This window comes from Taurulus bubalis (genome assembly GCF_910589615.1).
Source record: "Taurulus bubalis genome assembly, chromosome: 9".
Classification (NCBI taxonomy): domain Eukaryota; kingdom Metazoa; phylum Chordata; class Actinopteri; order Perciformes; family Cottidae; genus Taurulus; species Taurulus bubalis.
In genome coordinates, this window is record NC_136597.1 from 19110260 (window position 1) to 19133471 (window position 23212).

General features: G+C 42.0%; 1 protein-coding gene across 3 annotated transcripts in view; it reads left to right on the top strand.

Moving 5' to 3' along the window:
- The window catches only part of LOC306741886 (pleckstrin homology domain-containing family A member 5-like), a gene marked incomplete at its 5' end in the record, with an annotated part of 76842 nt that overhangs the window by 40589 nt on the left and 13041 nt on the right, over nt 1-23212 (top strand). For all 3 annotated transcript variants that reach the window (XM_079224214.1, XM_079224213.1, XM_079224212.1), the window contains 11 exons: nt 2802-2885; nt 9563-9683; nt 9830-9934; nt 12625-12697; nt 14653-14753; nt 15863-15978; nt 17497-18003; nt 19357-19840; nt 20378-20461; nt 21177-21296; nt 22338-22391. In XM_079224214.1, coding sequence (XP_079080340.1) covers nt 2802-2885; nt 9563-9683; nt 9830-9934; nt 12625-12697; nt 14653-14753; nt 15863-15978; nt 17497-18003; nt 19357-19840; nt 20378-20461; nt 21177-21296; nt 22338-22391 — 1849 coding nt within the window. The remainder of the gene's footprint in view (nt 1-2801; nt 2886-9562; nt 9684-9829; nt 9935-12624; nt 12698-14652; nt 14754-15862; nt 15979-17496; nt 18004-19356; nt 19841-20377; nt 20462-21176; nt 21297-22337; nt 22392-23212) is intronic.

The following is a 23212-nucleotide window of genomic DNA, read 5'->3' on the forward strand; positions in this document are numbered from 1 at the left end:
TATCAAGTTCCTATGGCTATTATTTCAGCAACCCCCTGTCAGAAAGAGAAACCGAGAAACATGGGAATCATAACGGAGCCCTTTTAAGTATAGAGTATGGGTCACTTTGTCAAGTATTTAGTCGCCTTCTACTGTAGCCATGGTTTTGTCTGCCTACTTCTGAGAAGCTGTCTAGGCCTCTTTTGGCTAGTGACAGTAGATGTTTGACTTTTTGTGTGGCTTTTTTTATTTTCCATGCAAGTAGTGTACAATTTGCTTGTCTGACCTCAATGTCGTATGCTGAGAGTACATACTCAATGTGCCATCTTTTATAGCCATTGGGTTTTCACCACATGGACGGCCAAACCAAAACAATGAGCTGAAAGCAGCTAAAATCTGCTTGGAACAGCAGACTGGGTGTTGATTCCTGGTGGAAATGACAAAACCAACAATCCTTTGATATTACACAAAGTTCTGATTGTTTAAATAGAATAGATATTGCTTATTTAAGAATGTAACTTTGTTTTAGCAACATTAAAGGTATGTGTAGATACTCGTAATGTTGCTCATAATTAGGTTACATGCCATTCCATGTCAGGAAACATTGTATTTCATCACTCCACGTTATTGAAGTAAAGGCAGTGTCAGCAAATGGGGTTACTTGATACTTTGCAGTCACTCGGTAAGAGACAATGTATCTACCAAAGTGGATACAGTGGAGCAATTTCCTTTAATTAGATCAGATTTTTTTTTAAATGTCCTTGGCGGTATCAAACACTTGGCTCTCCTGTAATAAAACGGCATGCATTGTCAATTGATAGGTTGGCCAAACGCACCCTTATACTGAAACCTCTTTTCCTTTTAGCCACGATTAGTCTACCACATGAAAGCAAACTTGCGGTGCGTGCATTAAGAGTATCAAAGCTAAAATATTCTCAAGTGTGGGATAGTGATTGATTATTACATTCCATCCACAGTTCCGCTTAACATCAATCCTTCTACGCCGCTGCAGAAATCCCAATCCAGACTCTTTTTCTTCTTTCAAATCTGTCGCTAACCTACGTGCAGAACAGTATAGGCACGTGTGAAGGGATACCGAAGAAAAATGGTGCCGTTGGTCGGCCCCGAGACCGCACAGAGGGCTCTGCTGCCAACAGTGTCTCCAGTAATTATAGACCAGAGCTGTGGAGACCGTTGCTTTGCAGGCTCAACTGAAACTAAACCCCCTATTTCATGCTTGGTATTTGCTCTTTTCAGTACCCCATGTTTAAAAACTGTTATTTTTGGGCTGTAGTTGGACTCTCCTCTGTTTATAGTTCAGCCTGACTTGAGTTGCGTTTTACATTTACTGAGCAGTGAAGGCCGTAGTGGCTTCGAAGACTTGTTGACACTGCAGCTCATGCAGCTCATATTATCTGATGTCTTGTTGAATAATTACTACTGTCGTGTATTTGGTTGATGTATTGATACTCTCTACTACGACTAAAGCGCCCATTGTAGTAACTCACTGACAGTGTAATCAAATAGCCATTGATTTTCGGTGGGAAGCTGACTAACTGGATCCGGATCTTGAATATATTTCACAGTAATATTCCAATGGCGCTGTTGATACAAAATCTTGATTCAGGATTCACCGAACAGTGAAGCTTGTTATCCTGAATGAAAAGTTGATTTCGCCGTCGGCCCCAGACCATCCGGATCCCACACAACACTGACCAGGCTCGACTTGACTGGAAAGCTGCTGTTGTTGTGAAGGCCCCCCGCACTTGTATCGCTCCTCTCCAAAGACTGTGTGGTCTGTGTCCTGGTGCTCTGATCATGTCAGATGTAATTGGTCGCTGTAATTGGCCCACAGAATTGTTGGGTAGCATCTTCTGTCCCTCTGTCATTAGATGTTCCGTGTAGGATGGCACAACAGCCTGCTGGAGCCTGTGGATCTTCATAATTTTTATGTTGATGTTTTTAATGATTTTTGACGTTTGGTGCACACTACACTACTAAATGACTATTTTTGTTTTGTTTTTGTTTACATTTTTCTGTCACTGGTTGGCTACGGAGTGAGGACCCAATTGCCAACAACGGTGTAAAGTATATTTATTTATCAAAAACAAGACAAGGCTTTAAAAAAAAATACCGGATCAAACGCAGAGATACACAGGGATCTAAACAGGCATACACACAGGACGAACCGACACTGGGGCAGGAGACAAACAGGGTTTAAACACACGGGGAAGGTGCAGGTGATTAGACGCAGGAGGAAACAATCAGGGACAGGGCAGACAATCACAGGGGCAGGAAGTGCAGGGAAACAGAGGGCACAAGAGACAAGGACTTCAAAATAAAACAGGAAACAACCCAATACTGTGACACTTTCTGCTTTCATTTGGGCTCTGATGCCAACGTTTGTCTTGTCATCACGGGGCACTTAAGCTGTTGTTTGGTGTGCCTTGAGTCCGATTTTCACAATGACCCAATATATATGTCAGATTGGACTAGTTTTACAGATTGGACCAGGTTATGGCACAGCACACTAATTTATTTCACATTGTGTATCTGTTTTGTCTCTACTCAATATTCCTATTTCTACCCAACCAATACAAACTCTCATGTTTTGGAAGTGAAGAGTTCTCTCAAGCCTTTACAGCTAGAGTTTTGTGAAAACATGTTTAGGCTGTCAGGGCAATTAGCAGCATATCAATTCAGGATTGTTAAAGATTGATCAAGTCTTATTCATGGGCTAATTAATCGGTCATGTGTATTGTGTTTTCTAGCATTGATGACTTATTTTTCCCCTCTTTCTTTCCCCTCTCTACTCTCAATAGTCATAATGAGCGGAAGGTGACCTGCAAGCATCCTGTCTCAAGCTTACCATCACAAGACAATTGCATCTTTGTCGTCAACGAACAGTAAGTCTCTTGTTTTTTGCTTTAAGAATGCCACTGGGTAGCATGTTTGAGCACTACAGTATGCTGTTGCAACGCATAATGTGGAGGCAACATTGCACAAGCCTGTGCTTTGCCAGCCTCTATGTGCAGTTCTGCCCTTTCAGTTCAATAGCTCTTCTATTCAGTGCTTCTTCATTTGTTTGTGTGAACACATTCCTTAGAAATAAGACCTAACCTTGAACCGGAATGTAAATGCCACTTTAAAGACTTCTTATGCATCTACGATTTTAAATAAGTTTTATTTATTGCATAGTTGAGCTCCTGTTTTTTGCAAGTGCCATTGATGCTCAGGGCTGACAACGACGAAGCCTTTGTATGGTGTATACATCAGCTAGTGGGAATGAGATGAGTCACGGTCGGTCCCCTGTTTTGCAGAGTTCATGGCCGTTTCAGTTGTCATAAGTTAAAAAAAATATACGTCACCTGACAATGTTATGTCCATGTGATCATCTACACTGTTTTCCGCACAACAACAATCACATGGCGGCCCACATGAGTGGATCAGAGGCCAGTCATCTTGAACTTTCACTTCAAGGACAATTGCTCTATAAATGTCAGACTACAATTTCTTTCCATCTCAGGAATTGTCAGTACTCTCATTTCCAGTTTCATCCATCTTTAACCCACATGGGTACTCCTTCCAGAGGTTTGCAGGGTGTCCAAGACAGAAAAAAAAGGGCAGATGCCAATCTATAACTTTGCAGAATCGCCCAACTTTACATCCGTGTCCCAATCCGTTAGTGTACTAAATATAAATGTTCTGGACTGTTTGCGTCACAGCCCACACACCATGACACTAGCCTCAACTTTCATCTACCAACCGCGCCATCTTTGCTTAATATTGCGCGACATGAATCAGCTCCACTCAGCTTCTCACTTCCCCCATAAAACCCCCTGTCATAGCAGATCCTCCACAATGTTATATTGTTGCCCTGAAGTGATGTCATCCCAACTGGTGTCACTTATTTTATTGCGCAATGAATGCTGATTTAAATATTTTCTGCTTCAAGGCATGAAATTTCACTCCCACGTGTGAAATTATGGCAAAGGTCCAATAACTAGTGGAGTAGGAAACCCCTGATGTCCCATTAAGGGCACCAGTTTAAGCTTTTTCAATGTCTGGATTTGAAATTTATATATTTTATATTATAATGATATATTGAGTTTTCTTGTCTCGCTAAATTCTTCTGAGCAAGGATGGAATATTTGTAAAATGGTTGTGAAGACGCTTGTTGTGCCAGAACTGTCATTCTGCACTCTCTTGACACATTCCTCCCCTCACTGTGTTACTCTCACATCTCTGCTGTTTTTCACGCTGAGGGACACAACATGCTGATGCAAGATGATATCTAATTTAGCAATTAGTGTCGTTGTAAAATAATCAGCAAAATGCATCTTGGATGTACTAGAGGTCAACTTTGGGAAGGCAGCAACAAAATGGTAAACCCACTACTTGACTCACTGTTATATTTATGTTTATTACAGTGCATTTCATCATGGCCATGTTTTAGAAAAAGTACTACGGGGGAAAATCTTCACCCTAGACGAGCAATAAAAGGCAAAGACGGATTTAAGCTGCCACAGGGATAAAGAGGCCAGGCTGGAAATCACTGTCTAATCTGCTCTGTGCTTTAAGTAAATCCAAAACACTAAATTTGGTTTAAATGTACAAGTTTATAACATATAAAGAACCGAAACTCAGGCTACCCAGAAAAGGGTCTGCCACGATGGTTGAAAATTCATTCGTGCATCCGTGATGAAGTGTGTGATTGTGAGAGTGTGGGGAAGCCTCCATCCAGTAAAGAGGCAACATGGCGTCTAAAGGAGATTAGCTCTACCACACGGAGTTCAGGGTAGTTTCGTTGATCAATCGTCTGCTCAGTAAAAATGACTCCATTACATCCTGAAAATGTTTTGATGCCGATATTCAAACTCCTTTGTCCCCTGAATGCAACCTGAGCAGGTGAGTCAGTGATGGACCTTTGTTTTTGCTCTTGTCACAATTATTGTTGGCTTTCAAGGTTTGGTGTCTTAGTTTAGTTTTTTAAGCGGAATTTGTACTTAACCCACAAATGAATAAATGCATGGCACAGAACACCACGCCACTGTGTTATTAAGGGACCAATTTAAGCTATTACATTTACATTAGCCTCTCATAATCTGCTTTAACATTGCTTATGGGTTATAAAAAGGCTATATTATATGTATCTGTCACTCACAGTTAAGCTCTCAGGTGTGTGTGTGGGTTACAAGTCGTGGTCTTGAGCAGTAAGCCCTGTTTTTGAAAAGTGGCGTCTCCCTCCTCAGTGAACGCCTCAGCATTCTGCTGTCATTACGGCCCATGTGTGGGTCTATTCTTAGCGGCCGACAGGACCATGTGCAGGCTGACAGGACATATTTGTATCGCTCACATGTAACACATGTTTACCAAAACATGATCTGACCACGTCGGCAGTAATAAACGTATTTCAAGAGCGTGGTGCTCATTGCAATTAAGGCTGGACGATATGGCGATGGGAAATGCTGCAAAATGTGTCAACGGTTTAGCCGTACAGATATTAAAGCGGATGATGAAAATCATTGAGCAAGACGCCATTATGGCAATGTTCGAATGTTAAATGAATGTGAAGTTTCTAGCACTATAATGTGTTTAATTAATTAGTAATTAATTAATAAATATCCGTGAAACTGTACCATTATTAGGATATATATATTAGCTAATGCATTACAACATTGTATATACTGTGATTACATATTTTATCACCCACTCGTAAGTGCAGTCAGTCCAGAGAAAAGACATGATGGTAAGCTACTCAGTCTTGGATATAGATCCAGTAAATAACACTGTATACTTTATGCGCAGCAGCTCTTCAAACCCCTCATTGGTCAAAACATTAAAACTTTCTTTCTCAACATTTGTCTTTCCTCTGTTTTGTAGTGTGAATTGTGGAACATTGTGTCACCCAGCGTTTAGCAGGTAATATGCTCTATTAGGTGCAGATGGACGCTGTGTGTTCCCCACATGTTTTTCATGTAAAACACTTGGAACATGTCTGTCTGTTAATACTCCTTGTTGTTGTCCACTAACAACAGACTGTGGGTGTTTTGAATTATGTTTTGCCTGATAACCTGTGATGCATTTGCATTCCAAAGTCGTGTTGTCCCTGCAACTCTGTTCACTTCTTTGTCAGTTTACTGATTTCTCAGGAAGCATCACTTCTGCTTTCCTATTTGGTTGCACAGTCCCAACAACAGGTTTCTTTATAATAGGCCCAAAGGCGTCAGACCGATTGATGCATTGTGCACTTTGTGATATACAGTGAGGTGTTCATTTTGTTTTGACAGACTGTCAAAAACTTTGACTTTGTGACTATGCCTTTTATGCTCTGTCCCCTATGGATGTGCAGGCTACATGTACGCAGGTAAGAGTCATGACTCTGTTCCTTTTGTTAAGCGAAAGCTGGGGGAGATGATAAAAAAATATATAACATAAAATTAGAAATATGTTTTTTACCCCCCCATCAGGCCAACACTTAACTACACTAAACTTAACCACACTGAACTTTAACTCTTCTGTACCGCGCTGCCTGATATCGCAACACAACTCAGAGCTAAAGTGCTTTTGTTTTCAGGGCTTGCCTTGTCTTCTACTCTTTTGTTCGTTAAAAAGATAGAGGTCAGGTTCACCGCCAAACAAAAGTGTTTGAAAGCACCCTTATTTCTTTAGAAATGCTGTGTGGTCATTTTAAAATGCACCCTCAGCCGCTCGGTTCAGCCCCCCGCCCCGCTCCCCACCCAGTGTGCTTAGAGCGCCAGGCTTCAGTGGCAGTGTATTCCCACCTCACACTTTTTGCACACATGGGCACACTAAATCCATGCCGGACCAGTTAGTGATGGGACACACTAATACACACGGGTTAGTCTTAAGTGTTTCTTTGCAAATAGAGGCTCGGTAAACCTTCGCTGTATTTATTTGCACATAAACTAAGCTAAATCTTTAGCAATCTAAACTCCCTTGTCCCTTTTGCAGATACAGTAGAAATGTTTTTCAGGCTTCGATATGGGATTGGCTGACTTTGCCATTGTCATAGAGCTGTGGTAAACCCAAAGATGGTTGTTTAGCTCTGATGTTTCACTACAGCTGTAACTGTATTCGTCCAGCACAGCCATGTCCACTGTGGGCTCCTGCTGTCTGGAGACAAGCTCCAACCTAAACAGGAACATAGTCATTTAAGACGGACATTCAAACAGCATGTTGTGGAGGTGCATGATAACATTTTAGCAGAGCAACAGAACAGTTGAAAAATATAGATGTGAAGCATTTGGTGATCTCTGTTTGCGGGTGTGCATTGTTTTCCCTGCAAGTGTTTGAGAAATTAATACTGGAGAGGCCGTGAAGAGTTAAGAGCTAAAGAGTTGAATTCACTTCGTCTAGGCTTTATTCATAGTTTTTACAACTATGTTGTATTGACACAGGATTTCACTTTGTGATTGGGGTTGAACAAGCCTACACTGTACAAATGTAAACACGTGCTAGCGATCAGTCAATTAATCCATTAATCAGCAACTATTTTGATAATGTATTAATTTTAGTTTTTTTAAGCACAGATGCCAGAAATGTCTGAGCTGCTGCAGCTCGGTTGTTTGGATTTGCTTATTTTAGTTTAGCGTTGTATGTCATAGTAAACTGAAGTTATTTGGGTTTTGATTAAAGAACTTTCAAATGTGTTTTTCTTTACTATTATCATTTTGTGTTTAATCCTAGACATATTCTTTTTTGGGATTCTTGCTTTTCATTTGACCACTTATTGTGTTCACAGTAAAAAAAACATGAATGATGAACCTTTGTTTCAGTTTACATTTAAATACCCAATTCCAATATCTACTGTTGTGCTGTACGATATTTGTACGCTGTGCATGAGGACTGTAATGCACCATTTCTTCTATTCTCCATCTGCTTGTAGACACAGGCCAGATCTTGCACTGAAGCAATTTGATAGACACACACTACTTCTCAACTCGTCTGCATACAGACTGGTTATCAGGCCCAAACTAATTATCAACACAACCACAACGCAAACAAACACTCTGCAGCTCAGAAACTGTGAACGGTCTGCGGGCCTAATCGAGAATCAAATAGAGCGACGCCTCTCTTACAACATAGTCGGTCCATTTTCTCCACCCCTCCAACCTATGTGTTTTTAATGGCTGTTTGACACAAACCGTTGCTTATAGTTCACCTAGGATTTTGCTTGTCACTGGAAGTGCTGAAAACCCTCCGAGTTCATTTTGTTGAGCGAGGTCATTAGTTGGAGAAGACGGCACATCTCAGTGGCGACTCATCACTCTGCACAAGCGGCCATTTCAGAGTAGAGAGTTGAAAATTGTATGCACTTCAACTTGAGAGTGCTTTCGTCACCCACTTCATCCAACGACTTCCTTGATGAATCACTTCTATAAAGAACCCCCTTATGTATTTCGTAACTTAACACTTAACAGAAAAAATATCTTTTGTGTCTGAAATTCTCTCACTGAACAAGCCATCATAGGATCTCATGTACATAATGGTTAGATCGGGCTGCTTCTGGCAGCTAAGCCTTAACTTGGGACAAACCAACCATTTCACTTTTCTTCTACATTCAGGTGAAATAGAGTTAATCTGTGATCGTCATTGTGTTGTCTTTATAATAATTAATATTAATAATATCACACCTGTCATTGTGTGCACGGGAATGAGCATCCTGCCTGTGTTGCCTGCTGTTGTGATCCGAGCTGACGTTATCCCTTGTGATCCCTCTTCATGTTTGTAGAACAGCATGGAGTCTGAACTGTTAAACTGTTTCTAAATTGACTCTGAGTTTCCTTTTTTGTCTGTGTTTCTAACGGATGGATAGAGTGAAAGATTGATCTAGTTGGTACTGATGGTAGTACATGTAGATGACGCACCATTTGTGCTGAATGGTACCAGATAAGATGACGTTTTTTAACGTTAGGTCATTCATCAAATGAGCAGGTTAGATGGGGGAGTCTGCTGTGCATGGTTGCCGTTTTTTTTTGTCTTTATTCAGTGACCTAAAACTAATATATCTGAGGGATTTTTTCTTTTCATGGTTGCAGTATTTCTGCCTTACTCTGGTTTTGCTGTCGAGTTCCCTCGAGACACAACGCAGTTCCCTTCCTCAATAATGCACTCTACCTCCATGGGCCAGAGACAACTTGCTTCACAAGGTGTTCTATCCTATGGCAATTGTATTGAACTCAGTATGCTTTCAAGTTTTGCTTTAAAATAGTTAAGTCTTTCAGAGGCATCCTGACCTGATTCACTGCAGCAACTGCTGCATTTTAGTATGTCAGGCAGACTTTGCAGTCCAATGCTGTAAGACAACTGGGAATGTATCTGCAGTGACATGGTGGGAGTAATTGGCATGATTCATAGGCCCATGTTGAGATCTCATTATAACAGTTTGAGCTTCAGAGAGATGGGGGAACAGACAATAAAGTCTGCTTCTTCCTATTCTCTTTTTTTTTTATCAAGGTCAGTACATAAATTGGCTATTTCTTGTATAGCCATCATATTTCTGACTGATGATTTTCTTATATGGTCTTGGCATGCTTTGTGTCTTCTTAAATTTGTTCAGATCTGCCTCCAAAGTGCCGGCGAATGAGAACAAGGATCGGCCACTAAGCACCATGAGCGAGGCCTCCAACTACACAGGCGGCTCGGACTACGCCGCAAACCCCAGTAGCCAAGCGGAAAGAGTGAGTGACACACATGAATACAGGGTAATCATGCATGTGTGTTAAGTTATGGAAAACCAGTCGAAGTTTAAGAGTCAAGAATTATTTTATTTTTTTTGGTGGATTGTGCTCACTTTACCATTTTCTCATTCATACTGTGTTTCTAGTCGTCAAGACCTTCCAAAAAAATCCACAACTTTGGGAAGAGATCCAACTCCATCAGGAGGAATCCCGGTGCCCCAGTAATCAAGAGAAACTGGCTTTATAAACAGGTGAGCAATTTTGGCGGACTTCAAGTAAAACATAACAATTTATCATATAATGTGCTGAGAAGCAGAATAGGTAACCTTATACATAATCTTTAGCCACATAAGCCCAGCAGTGTCTGTCTGTCAAGACTGCAATGTCTCAACAGCTCGTGGATGGATTGCCATGAAATCTGGGAAATGCATTGATTGTGTTTTTCACATTGGCATGAAATGTTAATGGAACATAAAGTCACAATAATACGGCAACCTATTTAAAAAGCAGCAAAAGACAAATAACACATTATAATACAAAAATAATGTAAAAGTTGTGCATTTCTTGGGTCTACTCTAATACTAATTATCTGAAAGTTGTTGTGTATGTCATATGCATATTTGTACTGCTTCATTTGTAATTTGATTGATATTTAGAAATGTATTTTATATGATATTTGGGGAAGGTCCATGAATATAGCTTTGAACATCGTGTGAATGCAAACTCGATGTTTACACAACTTTCCTTCTTTTTACACGTTGAACAATATTACGTTCTCCCTGTAAGATTTGCTGCAACAGTCTTGAGTACAACGGAAGCTGTTTGATGTCTTACAGGATCTGAGCAGGTCTTTGTCCAATGTCTCTGCTCAGCCAGTCTTCCAGTGCGGGCAGTGTTTAAATACCAATCCCTCATCACAGCTCCCTGGTTACAAACGGGAGGGTGAAAAGGGGGTGCTTGAGGCAGCTCTTTGCCAGACAGGAATCTTTCATTCTTCCTAAGTGGAAGACTCATTTACTTTTGATTGCGGCCTCCCGGCGTAGTTTTGTGAACACATGATGGCTTCCTTTGGTACAGCTGCCAGCTGCTATTTCTTTGGGGACCTCAATCAGGGTGACGTAGATCAAGCGAAAGACTCACAAATCTGCTCCCCTGAATAAAAGGCGGGATTTGCACTTTTATTTCCCTGCCTCATTGAAACCTGGAAGCTATTGAAGTCCTTGGCTGAGGAAAAGCTGCAGCCCTTCAGTCGATCCACTGGGAGAACAAAATGCCACAGTGATTGATGTGATGGTGAAAGCCTCGTTTTCTTTTCCCGCCTGAACCGATCAAGTTCCGCCAGAACTTCTGATAAAGTGTATTCATGAATACATTGTCAAATGAGTGGTTAATACCTTGATTGAACAGAGGGAAGGTGATGAATTAATGGACGCAAGAAGTTTGGATCTCTCCATTACATTTCTGAATCGTCTCCATCATGAGCAGCATCTGGTATTACGACTTTTTGATACTAATGTGTTAAACATGCTGGTTCATGGAAGTGGATTTCCATGGAAATGGATTTCCATTTCAAGAAAACTGCAGCCCACATGCCGTTGGACCATAATGACAGAGTTGTTGAGGTCCCTCCCCCTACTTTTGTCTCCGGGTGGAATCCACGATTATGGACTGTGCTCAAGTTTTCCAATAAAGCGAACGGGGGAGTTAATGCCCTTTTCCTCACCCTTCATCCTTTTCAAGCAGCAGCCTGGAACCCCCTTTGATCACAGCATTATGATACCAAAGAACAATTTAAGCAGGGGAGATTTATTTCTGTTGCCTATTGAACAACATACTTCCTTTTTTAAAAGGGAGCACTGTTTATTTGGTTGCGTTTATATACACAGTGGAGTACTCTCTATATTATGTTTATTTCATGACAGAAAACTAATCTTTCCCATGAACCAAATGATGTATCCTTACTGCATTTCAGGCCAGTATCTAACTTTTGAGTGGCAGAAATGTTGCAGTACAAAGTGGATGAGGTCCACACGGTCTCCATTAATTAATGTATGTACTTGGAAGCATACGAATACATTTTCACAGTCTAACCCAGGGGTGTCAAACATTCAGCTCGCCAGGGGGGTTCAGCTCGGCCCGCCGGATAACTGTTAAAATTACAGCAAAAAGAATAAAAGTGAGAGCCTTTTGCCAACATTAGCCTAACGAGGAATACTGTGACGGATAGGATTTCCGATCTTCAGCAGATTTGGATAGCCGAAAGAAGCATCCAGTAAAGTCATTTGTAGCATTTTCAGTTGCAAACTGTGCAAATTCATTCGCGGTGTTGATGAGACTTTGGCGGTCCCCGAGGAGTTCCTTGAATTCCAGCGAATTACATTTTTAGCTCTCTCGTTGAAGCGCTGGACCGGGTCGGAGTGGACTGGACCCGTGGTGTCAGTGGGGCTACAGTCGGTGCACCATCAATGATCGGGAGAAAAACAGGCGTTGTGAGGCGATTCAGGGAGGAAGTACAAGCTGCAAATGCAGGATAAAGTTTTGTGACGTTTCACTGTATTTTTCGCCACGAGGCATTGTGTTGCAGGTCGTTAAAAATGGGTCGCGTCTTGAAAGTGGCGTCACAAAGCAAGGGAATCTGCAGAGGAGAGCCCAGGAAGATAAACAGTGGGCTGATGTCTGAGTTTTTGGTCTTTATGTTTATTGTAAAAAGACCTTTTAAAATAGGGTTTATCCTCCAAAAACCTTCACCAATGATTTAAACATAGAGAAATATTTTTGTTATTTATGCGTTATTATGCTATGATTTTACTGGTCTGGCCCACTTGAGATAAAAATGGGCAGTATGTGGCCCCTTAACTAAACTGAGTACGACACCCCTGGTCTAACCATTCACACTGGTTTGCGGAGTAAATGATCCCGATTCCTTTCGGTGTCTTTTCAGGACAGCACAGGGATGAAGCTGTGGAAGAAGAGGTGGTTTGTGCTGTCTGATCTGTGCCTCTTCTACTACAGAGGTGAGTCCCGTCTTCTCAGCGACCAACATGTTTCACTAGTACTGCACTGTGATTCAAGTATTAGTTCTAAGGGCTGCTGTGACCTTCAGAGCCATAATAAATGTTAATATATCTGGATCCAAGGCCCTGTGGTAAGCAGCCTGACAGGACCACCCAGGGAGACGTATTAATTGAAATGCCTCTCCTGTCATCTGATTTGCCGTTTGAGTGATCATTATATCCCCCAAGCAAAGCCAGGGCTTTAAATAAAGCTTGGATGCAGCCGTACTGTTTCATGTACTAATGTTAAGTCATGAAACAGGTTTCCAGAGATGATGCTGTTTCTATACAGTGGTTGCATATTCGCGTAATTCTTGGATTCAGTCGCATTAAGCACCATTTATCTTACTAACATTTAAAGAACCCCTTCTACTTCCACATTGGAGGGACCGCTGTTGTTGTTCTGTTAATGAGTGAAACTATTATTTCGCAACAAAAATATCTATTTATACTGAAGCAGAAATCTGAATGAATTTCTATCGCATATGTTATTCTATTCCAATCATGTTTTTCCATGTTAGGCTTATTGTGGGAATCACAGTCCAGTTAAAAAACATTCCATTTTGTTACTAAAATGTGTCTGTCCTTATGAACCCTCCTCTTTAACATTTGCAAGCTTTAGATGTGATCTTTTTTTTATGAGAAGCTATTGACTGAGCTGCTATTAACTGGGCGTCCTGGCCTCACTCATGCAGTACTAATGTTCATATCAAATATTGACACAGCTGTGTCCAGAGAACACTTGAGAGCTTTCCTACTGAAAAGAAAAGAAACTAATACAGTGAATCTGTGTGGCCGTAAAGTAATTGTAGTGAAGGTCTACCGTTGGGCTGCTGCTACAGAGAGAACATAAGTCTTGCCTGGCACAAGTCCACATATCCCTGTGCCCCCTGCTCACTTGATGCGGATACAGTCATCATTTCTGCTGATCAGGATGACATGTAGTCTGTGTTATTTCTGGTGTCTGCCAGTCCTGTCGCCTACTTTCCGCCCACTGACTGATAAAAGCCACAGACAGCAGCAGACCCAAAGGCTTTATCCAGACGGCCATGTTGAGAAATCCACCCATCAGCAGAGAGTAGTCAGTGGGGTCATGAACTGCGCTGCCCCTCAACTAAGCACAACTGCTATCTGTTGTAGTTATCAGACTATTATTGGGAGCTTAGGATCCCCACTGTGCAGCGACACAGAGACCGGGTAAATAAATAAGTAAATATGGGGCGAGTGGGCTGCAGGTGATTCTGGCGAACCGATCAATCCTTCAGACTTCAGTAATGGAGCTCAAACATACTGCAACTGTGACTACCGGAGGTTGACCAGAGTTCAGATACCACGAAATACCCAAAAATATTACTCACCGCTCACCTATAGCCTTTGACTTTAACATAACATCCCCTGTCAACACACACACACATAAGCACACACACACACACACACACACACACACACCATTCAGACAAAGCAAATGCACGTTTGGGACTGCAGCTGTCACTTCCCTGATATATTTTGTTTTGCTCCACTGTTTTGGGTATGCGATGCAGATTGCTTATAACAAATTAGGAGGTTAAGCAATTCTCTGCTTAAAACTCGGGACTTAATCTAATCCCCCCTGTGGAGAGTGCTCCATTGTTACGGTGGAGCTCTGTCTGCTAACTTAATGAGGATTAGAGCGGCCTAGCTGCATGGGACATTGAATCAATGTTCATCTTTTCCCCTGATTGGACACTGCTCATCTGACCAACACACCCCTCTTTTAGATTGTATCTCTCTTTCCACTGCTTTTGGCTTCTGGCCCTTTTTTTATTTTTACAAATTAGTATTCCACATCAGAGTTTAGTGAAATATCATGGATTAATTGAACTTGACTGACAAAAATAGACCCTAATGCATTCCGTTGGCTTGTTTTTTCTCTGTAGATGAAAACGAGGAGGGGATACTTGGCAGCATCCTCCTACCAAGCTTTCGTGTGTCCATGCTGTCTGTGGATGACCACATTAACAGAAAATATGCCTTCAAGGTCAGTGCATGTTTGTAAGACTGGACATTTTATGCATATGAACATTTCGAGCTGAAGTAAATCATTAGTATACATAAAGCTCTAATAAAATTAGATGATGAACGTCCAAACCTCCCAAAAGGTACTTTATACCGTTTGAAAGTTAGAAAATAGTTTTTGCCGATAGTGGTCTTAACTTCAACTGCACTCTGCTCATGCTAAGAAAGCACTTGTAAGTTGAATCGGAAACCCAAAGTTACAGGGCAACAGGCATATTTGATGGGAGTTCAGTGGTGTGTACACTATTTGACTGTGGGTCCTTCATAAACCCGAAGAGACAACAAAGTTGTCCTGCCAAGTACAGCCAAACACAGACGCCCAGGAGTCTGCTCAAGGCCTCTCCAACCACACAGCCCACTCCTTTTCCAACTTAGACTCAGGCCGAAAGAGAGAAAGTTGAGGTAAAGAGAGAAACACGAGAGCAAGCCACGACCTCTTCAGTTTACAGTGATTTTTTTTTTTTTTTGTTGACTTTTTGACTGCATATTTTTCATTTTCAGCTTTTCCTGTCTCTTGAACGGCCATGTCATTAAACGTTCCTTATTCCCCAAGATACTTCTGATGTAATTGGAGCACTGGCTGCTTTTTTAGTTTTCCAGACATTGGTAAACAGGATATTGAGGTTTTTCACTAAACATTCTGTTTTTCTCTCTCTGTGTCGGGCTTTAACAATCAAATGGTTTGTTCACTGCAAGGGAACAGAGCAACTGATGAACAATGTGTCTGCCATACAATGAACTGCATGGTAAGTCCGACAGTCTTCTGGCAGATTTACTGCCCTAATTAGTGGTATGCATGACACTCCAGTTACTCATTGTTTGATTCACGTATGGGGATAATACAAATGTATTTCACAAACCATCAAATGACATGCATGAAAAGTGATTGTTGCCTCAAATTGCCTCAACTGCTCTACATAATTCATATTTAGTGATACACCGACATGAAAGAAAACGTGGGTCACCAGTAAGTGTTTTAAGTGTGAAAAATCCCAGTTGACTTGATTCTTTTCTCCTCTCTTTTTCAGGTAACTTTCTCTCTGTCACTTTTCCTGTCCATTGTCAAAACAGATAACGCATCCCAACATGCGGACATACTATTTTTGCTCTGACACAGCCAAAGAGATGGAGGCTTGGATGAAAGTGATGACAGATGCTGCACTTGTGCATTCAGAGCCAGTCAAAAGGTTTGTAAAAGGATCGCTATTATAGTCTTTTTTACAGAGAGCCTATATTTTATTTGAAGTTGGGAGATTAACAGTGGGTTGTTTTGCTTTTGAGTGGAGAAAAAGACATTTGAAAATGGCATTTGAGGGCAGTTTTTTTAAATGTAGTTCCTTGGTTTGATTCTCAATCCCGATTTTTTTCTTCTTAAAGTGCTTTTAAATCCCTCTGTTCAGACTGTTAAGTTCTTCTGCAACAATTCACCACCCGGTTTTGACATTTCAGGACTGTCTTTAACTATTTTGACTATTTTTACTCTATAAGTTTATTACAGAGTAAAGCCTCTGTGAATGGATGGTGCTGGTTGATCTGATGTTGTGCACAGCTGCGCTGGCTGAAGAGGATCAGTGACTCATCACGATATTTCTTTTCTCCCTTCTTTTTTAAACTGTGTTAAATGTCTGTCATTTGGCAGCCCGCCTGTCTAATGCCCTCCTTTTACATGGGTGAGCAGAGGCGTAGTGGCAAAGTGCTTTGTAATTACACAGAGCAGTAGTGCCTGAAATTCACTGAATAGCAAAAGGACAGTGTGATGCTGTTATAAGGCAGTAGTGTAACAGCATGGCAATGTCTATATCAACTAAAGGCTATCTTGATTTCAAAGTATCTAGTGTATTGTATACTATGGACAGTATTCTCATATCTTTTCATATTTTCAGGTAGTCTAAAATAACAAGATATTGTAGCCAAAGACCTTTCCCTTAAGTTTGTCTACAGTCTCTTCAAAATCTCTTAAAAAGTATGAGTAAATGCACACAGACCTTTTGTTTGGGCCAAATGTGTGCTCTACTGGTCTGGAGAGCCACAGATGGCTGGGATAGACATTACGTGACTAGTGCTGCTATTTAAAAGGATACAAGTGGAAACTCTGAAGGAAAGCCTTTCCTCCTCCCCTCCTATTGCTAACCCAGTGAGCCATGCTGCTAAAGGGAATTTGCCAAACTTTGAAGCTGTGACCTTGAGTCTGTCTGAGGCCAAGAAGTAGGGGTGTCAATTACCTCCGGAGACCTCCCTAAAGACCACAGAGCTGTATATAAGTATTCTAGAGAGGAGGCGAAAGGGAGCTCCAATGGATTACCGGAGTCTGAGCAGCACCTTTTGTGACGTGCCCCAAGAGAGGCAAAGTTTTATTGGAGATATCTGATTTCCTTTCACAGGCCTGGCCTCTTCTGGCAGCTGGAGGAAACATTGTGCACCTCCACCCATTTTCTTTGCACTTTTTTTTTGTTTCATAGCTGGCCCATTAGCAGGGTTCACAAAGGCAATGCATTAGGTCTGCAGTATATTTGATCCATACAATGTCTCAATCGCTTTTTCCTCGTGATCTGTTACACAGATGAATATCCCGGCTTCCCATCCAACTAATGTAGTTATCATCTTTCCCTCTGTGCGCAGGTGATCTTATGTGTCTTGATTGCCTTTAGCTAACTCAGGGTCTCGGATGTTTTTTGTTTATAAGGCCTCCTCTTTGTCTTTAGCAGGTTGGACAGGCTAAAAGTGGAGCAGTGTGGACCACAAGAGATAAATCATGTGGCAAACCACAGGCCTCCACTCACCCAGCCTGAGATCCAGAACAATCAACTGAACCGCGAGGTTGACCGTGAGCGCACTGCAGCAGTCCCCTCCACCGCAGCAGATGAAGAGAGGAAGCAGCGCGAAGCTGAACGCTACGGCTTCCCAAAGGAAGGGGTGGAGCGCGAGCGCCCACTCACCAAGATCAACAGTATCAAACTGCAGCCGGCCGAAGCGGCAGCCGTCAAGGCCAACATCGCCTCGCCGCAGACTACGACAGAAATGGACGGGTCACACCGCAGCCCCCAGGTCAACGGCTCTGGAGAGCATTGTCCACCCGATGGGACGGGAGTCCCTCCTCAGCAAAGTCCCACTCATGAACCAGACCGCACCCTGACCAGGACCAGCTCCATGCAGCAACTAGAGCACTGGGTCCGTACTCAGAGAGGACGTAACCAGGACGATGACACCAGGAGGTTGGCTTGATTATATTATCTTCTGCGGGTTTCATTATGTGATATCAAACTATTTGTGCTGCAAGAGGAGAAAATGTCAGCACAAGTTTTTTCGGTCATTGCACAAGAGTCAAATCTTGTCCTACTGTGACAACACAAGGGGGAACTTTGATAAATGTTTCTATAAATTCTGATTCAACCTCATCTTGAGGCGGGAGGTATTCTCCTTCAGCATCTGAGTGCCCACGTGCATTACATATGCAAACTACCATTTCACAAAGCTACTTAGTCCCATTTCTCTCAAAAGCCGTGTTGTTTAAAGCCAGAGGATTCACACGCTCCTCACCACGATTTAAACACTTTGATATTCCACTGTAAAGTGTACTGGAAAGTAGAACTGGGGATAAACAATAGCCGAGCAGAGCTGGCAGATAGTTACTGCCTGCCACCGGCCCTGCTGTGAGAGTCCCATTTTTAATTGGTTGGAATTAATCTTTCTCTTTCCCTGTCTGCCTGCTTGCCTGTCTGCCCGTCTGTCAGTGTGTCTGTCTCTCCATCTGTTTATCGTCACCTGGCTTGCGCTCATGTTTGACACAGCCTTGGCCTCTTTGCCGCCATTCACTCCTTGAGTACGTCAATAAAAAATAGGCATACTTGCTTTGAGCAGAAGCATGAATTTACAAAGGTCCTTGCTCCTCATTTCTGTTGCAGCCCCTTGTGATAAGAGTGTAAACTCCCTCTCTATGATCTCAAGCCTTTCAAGCCTTTCAGCAGTCTGTTTGCACTACATGCATGTTCTGCAGAATAATCTTAGTTTCCATGTAGCACAGGCCTTTTTTTTTTTAATGGCACTGAGTTTTACAGACGTTTAGTCTTAACAGAAAGCTCTCTTGGTGTCAGATGCACTGACTTTGAACTCACTGTGGAAGTGGAGCTTTTCACATCTTTGTTATCACTGGAAAGGGATAATTTGTTAACAAAGATTTTAAAAGGCAAGTCCAAACCGTTCGCTGATTTGCTGTATCATAACATGACAATGCTTTGATAATTGGGTGTTTTTGTTTTGTGTTAAGAAATTCTGAGAAATGAAAGTCTAATTGACTACGAACAACTTCTTCTGTACTTTAAACATGCCACGTGAAGCTTATTATTCATGACACAGGAAAATAAAATAATAAAGTAGTTGAAGACTTATTCAATTTGACCTCCTTTGATGGCTGATGGCAATTTCCTAATAAAGATATCTAGATATGAAAGTAGATATTGCACAGCATGTGAAATAAGTATCTCTGCTACTTGTCTGTGTTGATATTAATCATTTGTAAATGGTACTAAGTAAATGGACATAGTCAAAGAGTTGTTTTCCCCCCCCAGCATCACGTCATACCAGACGTTGCCTCGAAACATGCCGAGCCATCGGGTGCCATACATGCCTCATTATGGCGATGGCTACTGCAGCATGCCCAGGAATAGCATGGCGCAGAGGGACAGCATCTGCAGCATGTCGCCGTCGTTGTACGACCAGGCCCTGGGTCCCTCGCCAGTCGACAAGCGCCGCTCCATGCGCGATGACACCATGTGGCAGTTGTTTGAGTGGCAGCAGAGACAGGCCTACACCCCCAGGCCGCCGGGGCTCTACAGCAATATGGCCAGTCCCAAAACCATGATCAACCTGTCGGACCATGCCGCACCAAGCCACTCCATCCCCCCGTCTCCCTCCCACGGCTCCCTGTCCATGTATGGGGGCTACTCTCCGATGCGATCCTACAACATGAACAGTGCTCGCTCAGAGGTATCCTCTCCCATTTACAGAGGAGACGTGAGCATTGACAGACGGCATAGGCCACAGCTCAACAAGGTCAGTTAAGGCGCACACAACATGAACATGTTTTTATTTTTTATTTTATGAAATGGCCTTCCACAATTACTGTCAGATCATGCTGCTAACAGTTTCCATTTACTTCAGAAACAGTCTGAAGTAAGTACTTTGGATAATTGTTTCCTGGGGGAAATTTACGTTTAAACTTACGTTTTTTATTTTTTTTAAATTGTCATTTCGGTATGTAAGAAAGAAATCTACTCTAAAATGTCCACTTATTAGCCTTTCGAGTGTTTGAGATAATGTTGTTACATATAGTGTTCTCAGAGGTCAACAGGGAATCCAAGTATCCATCCACAATTTACAAAGATATTTTGAGGAGCGTAGGCAAAATTCCCGTCATCTTGATTGTATTTGTCTCAATATTTTGGCAAACAAAGTGTATGAATGGCTAAACACCACTAAGGATATGAAAAAGTACAGTACATGGTCAAACCGATCATCTGTGAATGACTACGTAAAGCAAATCCACCTTTTATAAATGCTGCTTTGTTTTTAATTCATTGTGTCCTGCAGTATGCCTACACACCTGATAGGAGGTCGATGCCAGCAGGGATCCCAGTCCAGACCATCAATGCCCAGTCTCTTCAAGGCAAAACAGTACGTTATCATCCCTGTTGTCCCCTTCTGTGTCCATCACTGTCCTCTAACTGAATTGATGTAATGCACTGCCCAGTAATTTCACGCTTGAATAAATACGTAGAGCACACAGTTATTCATTTGGGTTTAATTGGACTTCTTTAAAATACAAGGCTATTTTTAAAACACCACCTACCCTCCCTCTCTCCCTTTCCATCTTTCCGTTCTTTATTCCCTTCCATGAAGACGTTGTGACAGAATCTTTGGAGACAGATTCAGGCAGAACTCAGATGTATGTTCCAAGTGGTCGGATTTAGGGAATGCTCACTTTAGGAGCTCCTTTGACTCGCTTCACATCAGTTGAGACTTAAAAGCCCCGTCACTCCCAACTTTCTAAGCCAGATCAGGAATTTATGTCAAAGCCGTACACAGTGCTATGTCCTCATGGAGCTGGTAAAGTGTGAACTGGATTCTGTAATAAATGCTAAACTGCTCTTGTGTCTGGAGTGGACGTGTTGAATTTGCATGCTGCTGACAGCGATTGCACCTTGGATAATCTCACTGTCCTGAGCTGCACGGACAACTAGATGGAGCAACTATTCAGCTATTGAGAGCCTGATGTCTAAATCTCCTGTCCTGGTGTCTTCTCTCTTTTCCTCTCCCACTCCCTTTTGCGGTGTGTCCCTGTTTCATTGTGGCTGTATTTCCCTGCCTCCCTCCCTCCCCTCCCTCGCAGCCTGAGGAACTGACTCTGCTGCTGATAAAGCTGCGGCGGCAGCAGGCAGAGCTAAACAGTATCCGGGAGCACACTGTAGCACAGCTTACGCAACTAAACATGGATGGAGACAACCCAAAGGTCAGGCCCCCAGAGATACTCCTGCAGGCGTGTGTGTTAGCGTGTGGTGTGTATGCCATCTTTAACCACTTCCATCATCCATCTTGATCCAGAGTTTTTTTTGGTCTTCACACCTGGCTGGTTTAAGGGGAAAAGGCGCTGCACTAGGCATTTTCTCCATGAATGACTTTTCTTTGGCTAGAAGCTTTCCCTTCATCATATTTAGGGAACAGCTAATTTGCTTTATACTTTTTTGCAAAACATACATAATTTCTGAAAAGAAAAAAAATCTTATTTCACAACCAGCATTCAACGTGATATAGTTAATCAGACAATTACAATTGATTGATTAAGCAAGCAGTTGATTGAGTCATTTTACTTTTCTAAACAGTCCACACAGATGTCAGCCGGAAATGAAACTTAAAGCCAAATGGTGAGCTTAAAAAGTGACCGGCTCAGGAGGTTCAGGCCACTGGCATACGTAAATGTTAATTCAGGATTTTTGCATTTCAAGTCTGCTCTAAGACGTCAGAGTCAGATTTGACTGTTCCTCATGTGGGTCAACCAGGCCTGAGGTGGAGGATGGTGGGGTCTGAGCCATTTAGGTTTATAATCAATCTTGTCTCCTAGTAATGATTGTAGCTCTACCTGATGTAGGTTTAGTATTAAGATACTCATATCCAGTTTAAGTGATGTCATTGAAGTATTGTTTCAACCTTAGCTTATTGCTTTCTTCGTGTTTCCCTGCATTGTGTCGGTACACGGCTGCACACGTTGGTCATTATGGAGCCCTAGTCTTTCATTTCCCCTAGTGCACTCACTGTTACTTTATATAGTACACCTGCTACTTGATTTCTTAACCTTGACTTTGTCCTGCCTTCCTTTCTGTTCGTTCATATTTGGGCACACTGTACATTCCATACTTGTGTGTTTGTGTGAGCGAGCGAGAGAGAGAGAGAGAGAGAGAGCGCGAGAGCATCAGAGAAAGACTGTAACGTCCTTTTCTTTTGTCTCACTCTCTTGTTGCGTTTTATTTCCTTTCCTTTTTGCTGCTGATGTTAGAACGACATTCTCTCCCATCACCTCCAAAGGAACCTCATGTATTTGGACAATCAGGTGGGGTAATGCATGACTGCATGGCCCTGTCTCCTGTCATGAACTGAATTGCTATTGTTGTATTAAACAGTACAGTCTGCTGAAAGCCGTTGATTTCCTGTTTGATGCTCTGTTAACTCATCTTATTCTATCTTATTTAATGTTCTACTAGATATCATGGACCAACGTCGCATACCACAGCATTTATAGCCCAAAGCTTGTTTGCAGTACCCGTCCATAGATGGGCCTATTCATTCATTCGTTCATTAGTCTGTCTACATACCCTAAACTCATGGTCAGCTATATTAACTGAATATCTGGATATCACTCTATTCTGTATAGTTTAGAGATGCGAACAAGCTTCATGTCTTCCATTTACAGCGCATATAGAGGTGTGTATCATGTCAGTGAACCGTTAGGGGCCTGCAAAGAAATTGTATCTGCGGTTATTTTATTGCTCTGAAGTGCTTTGAGAGTTTGATTGATTATAACTGTGTATATAGTACACAGAGGCACAATACCACCTTTATGTTAATGCATATAGAGTTTTAAATGTCATATTTAAATGAGTTTGCTTCAGATTTGTGTAACCATTGAGGATTGTGTAATTTTGCTCCTCACTCTGAAATTATTTACCATCTACTGCCACGTAAGCGCTTTAGAGCTTTGCATTACAATGTCTTGTTTGTGAGCATCTCTTACTGCTTCTTGTTGCCTCTATCCCTGTTTGAGTCTGCTTCAAGAGAGAGAAAGAGAGAGAGAAAGAGAGAGCAAGTGAGGTGTGGCATCGTTGTTGCTGTTGTCTCTGAAGTGAAGCTGCTATAAACTGACACTTGCTATAT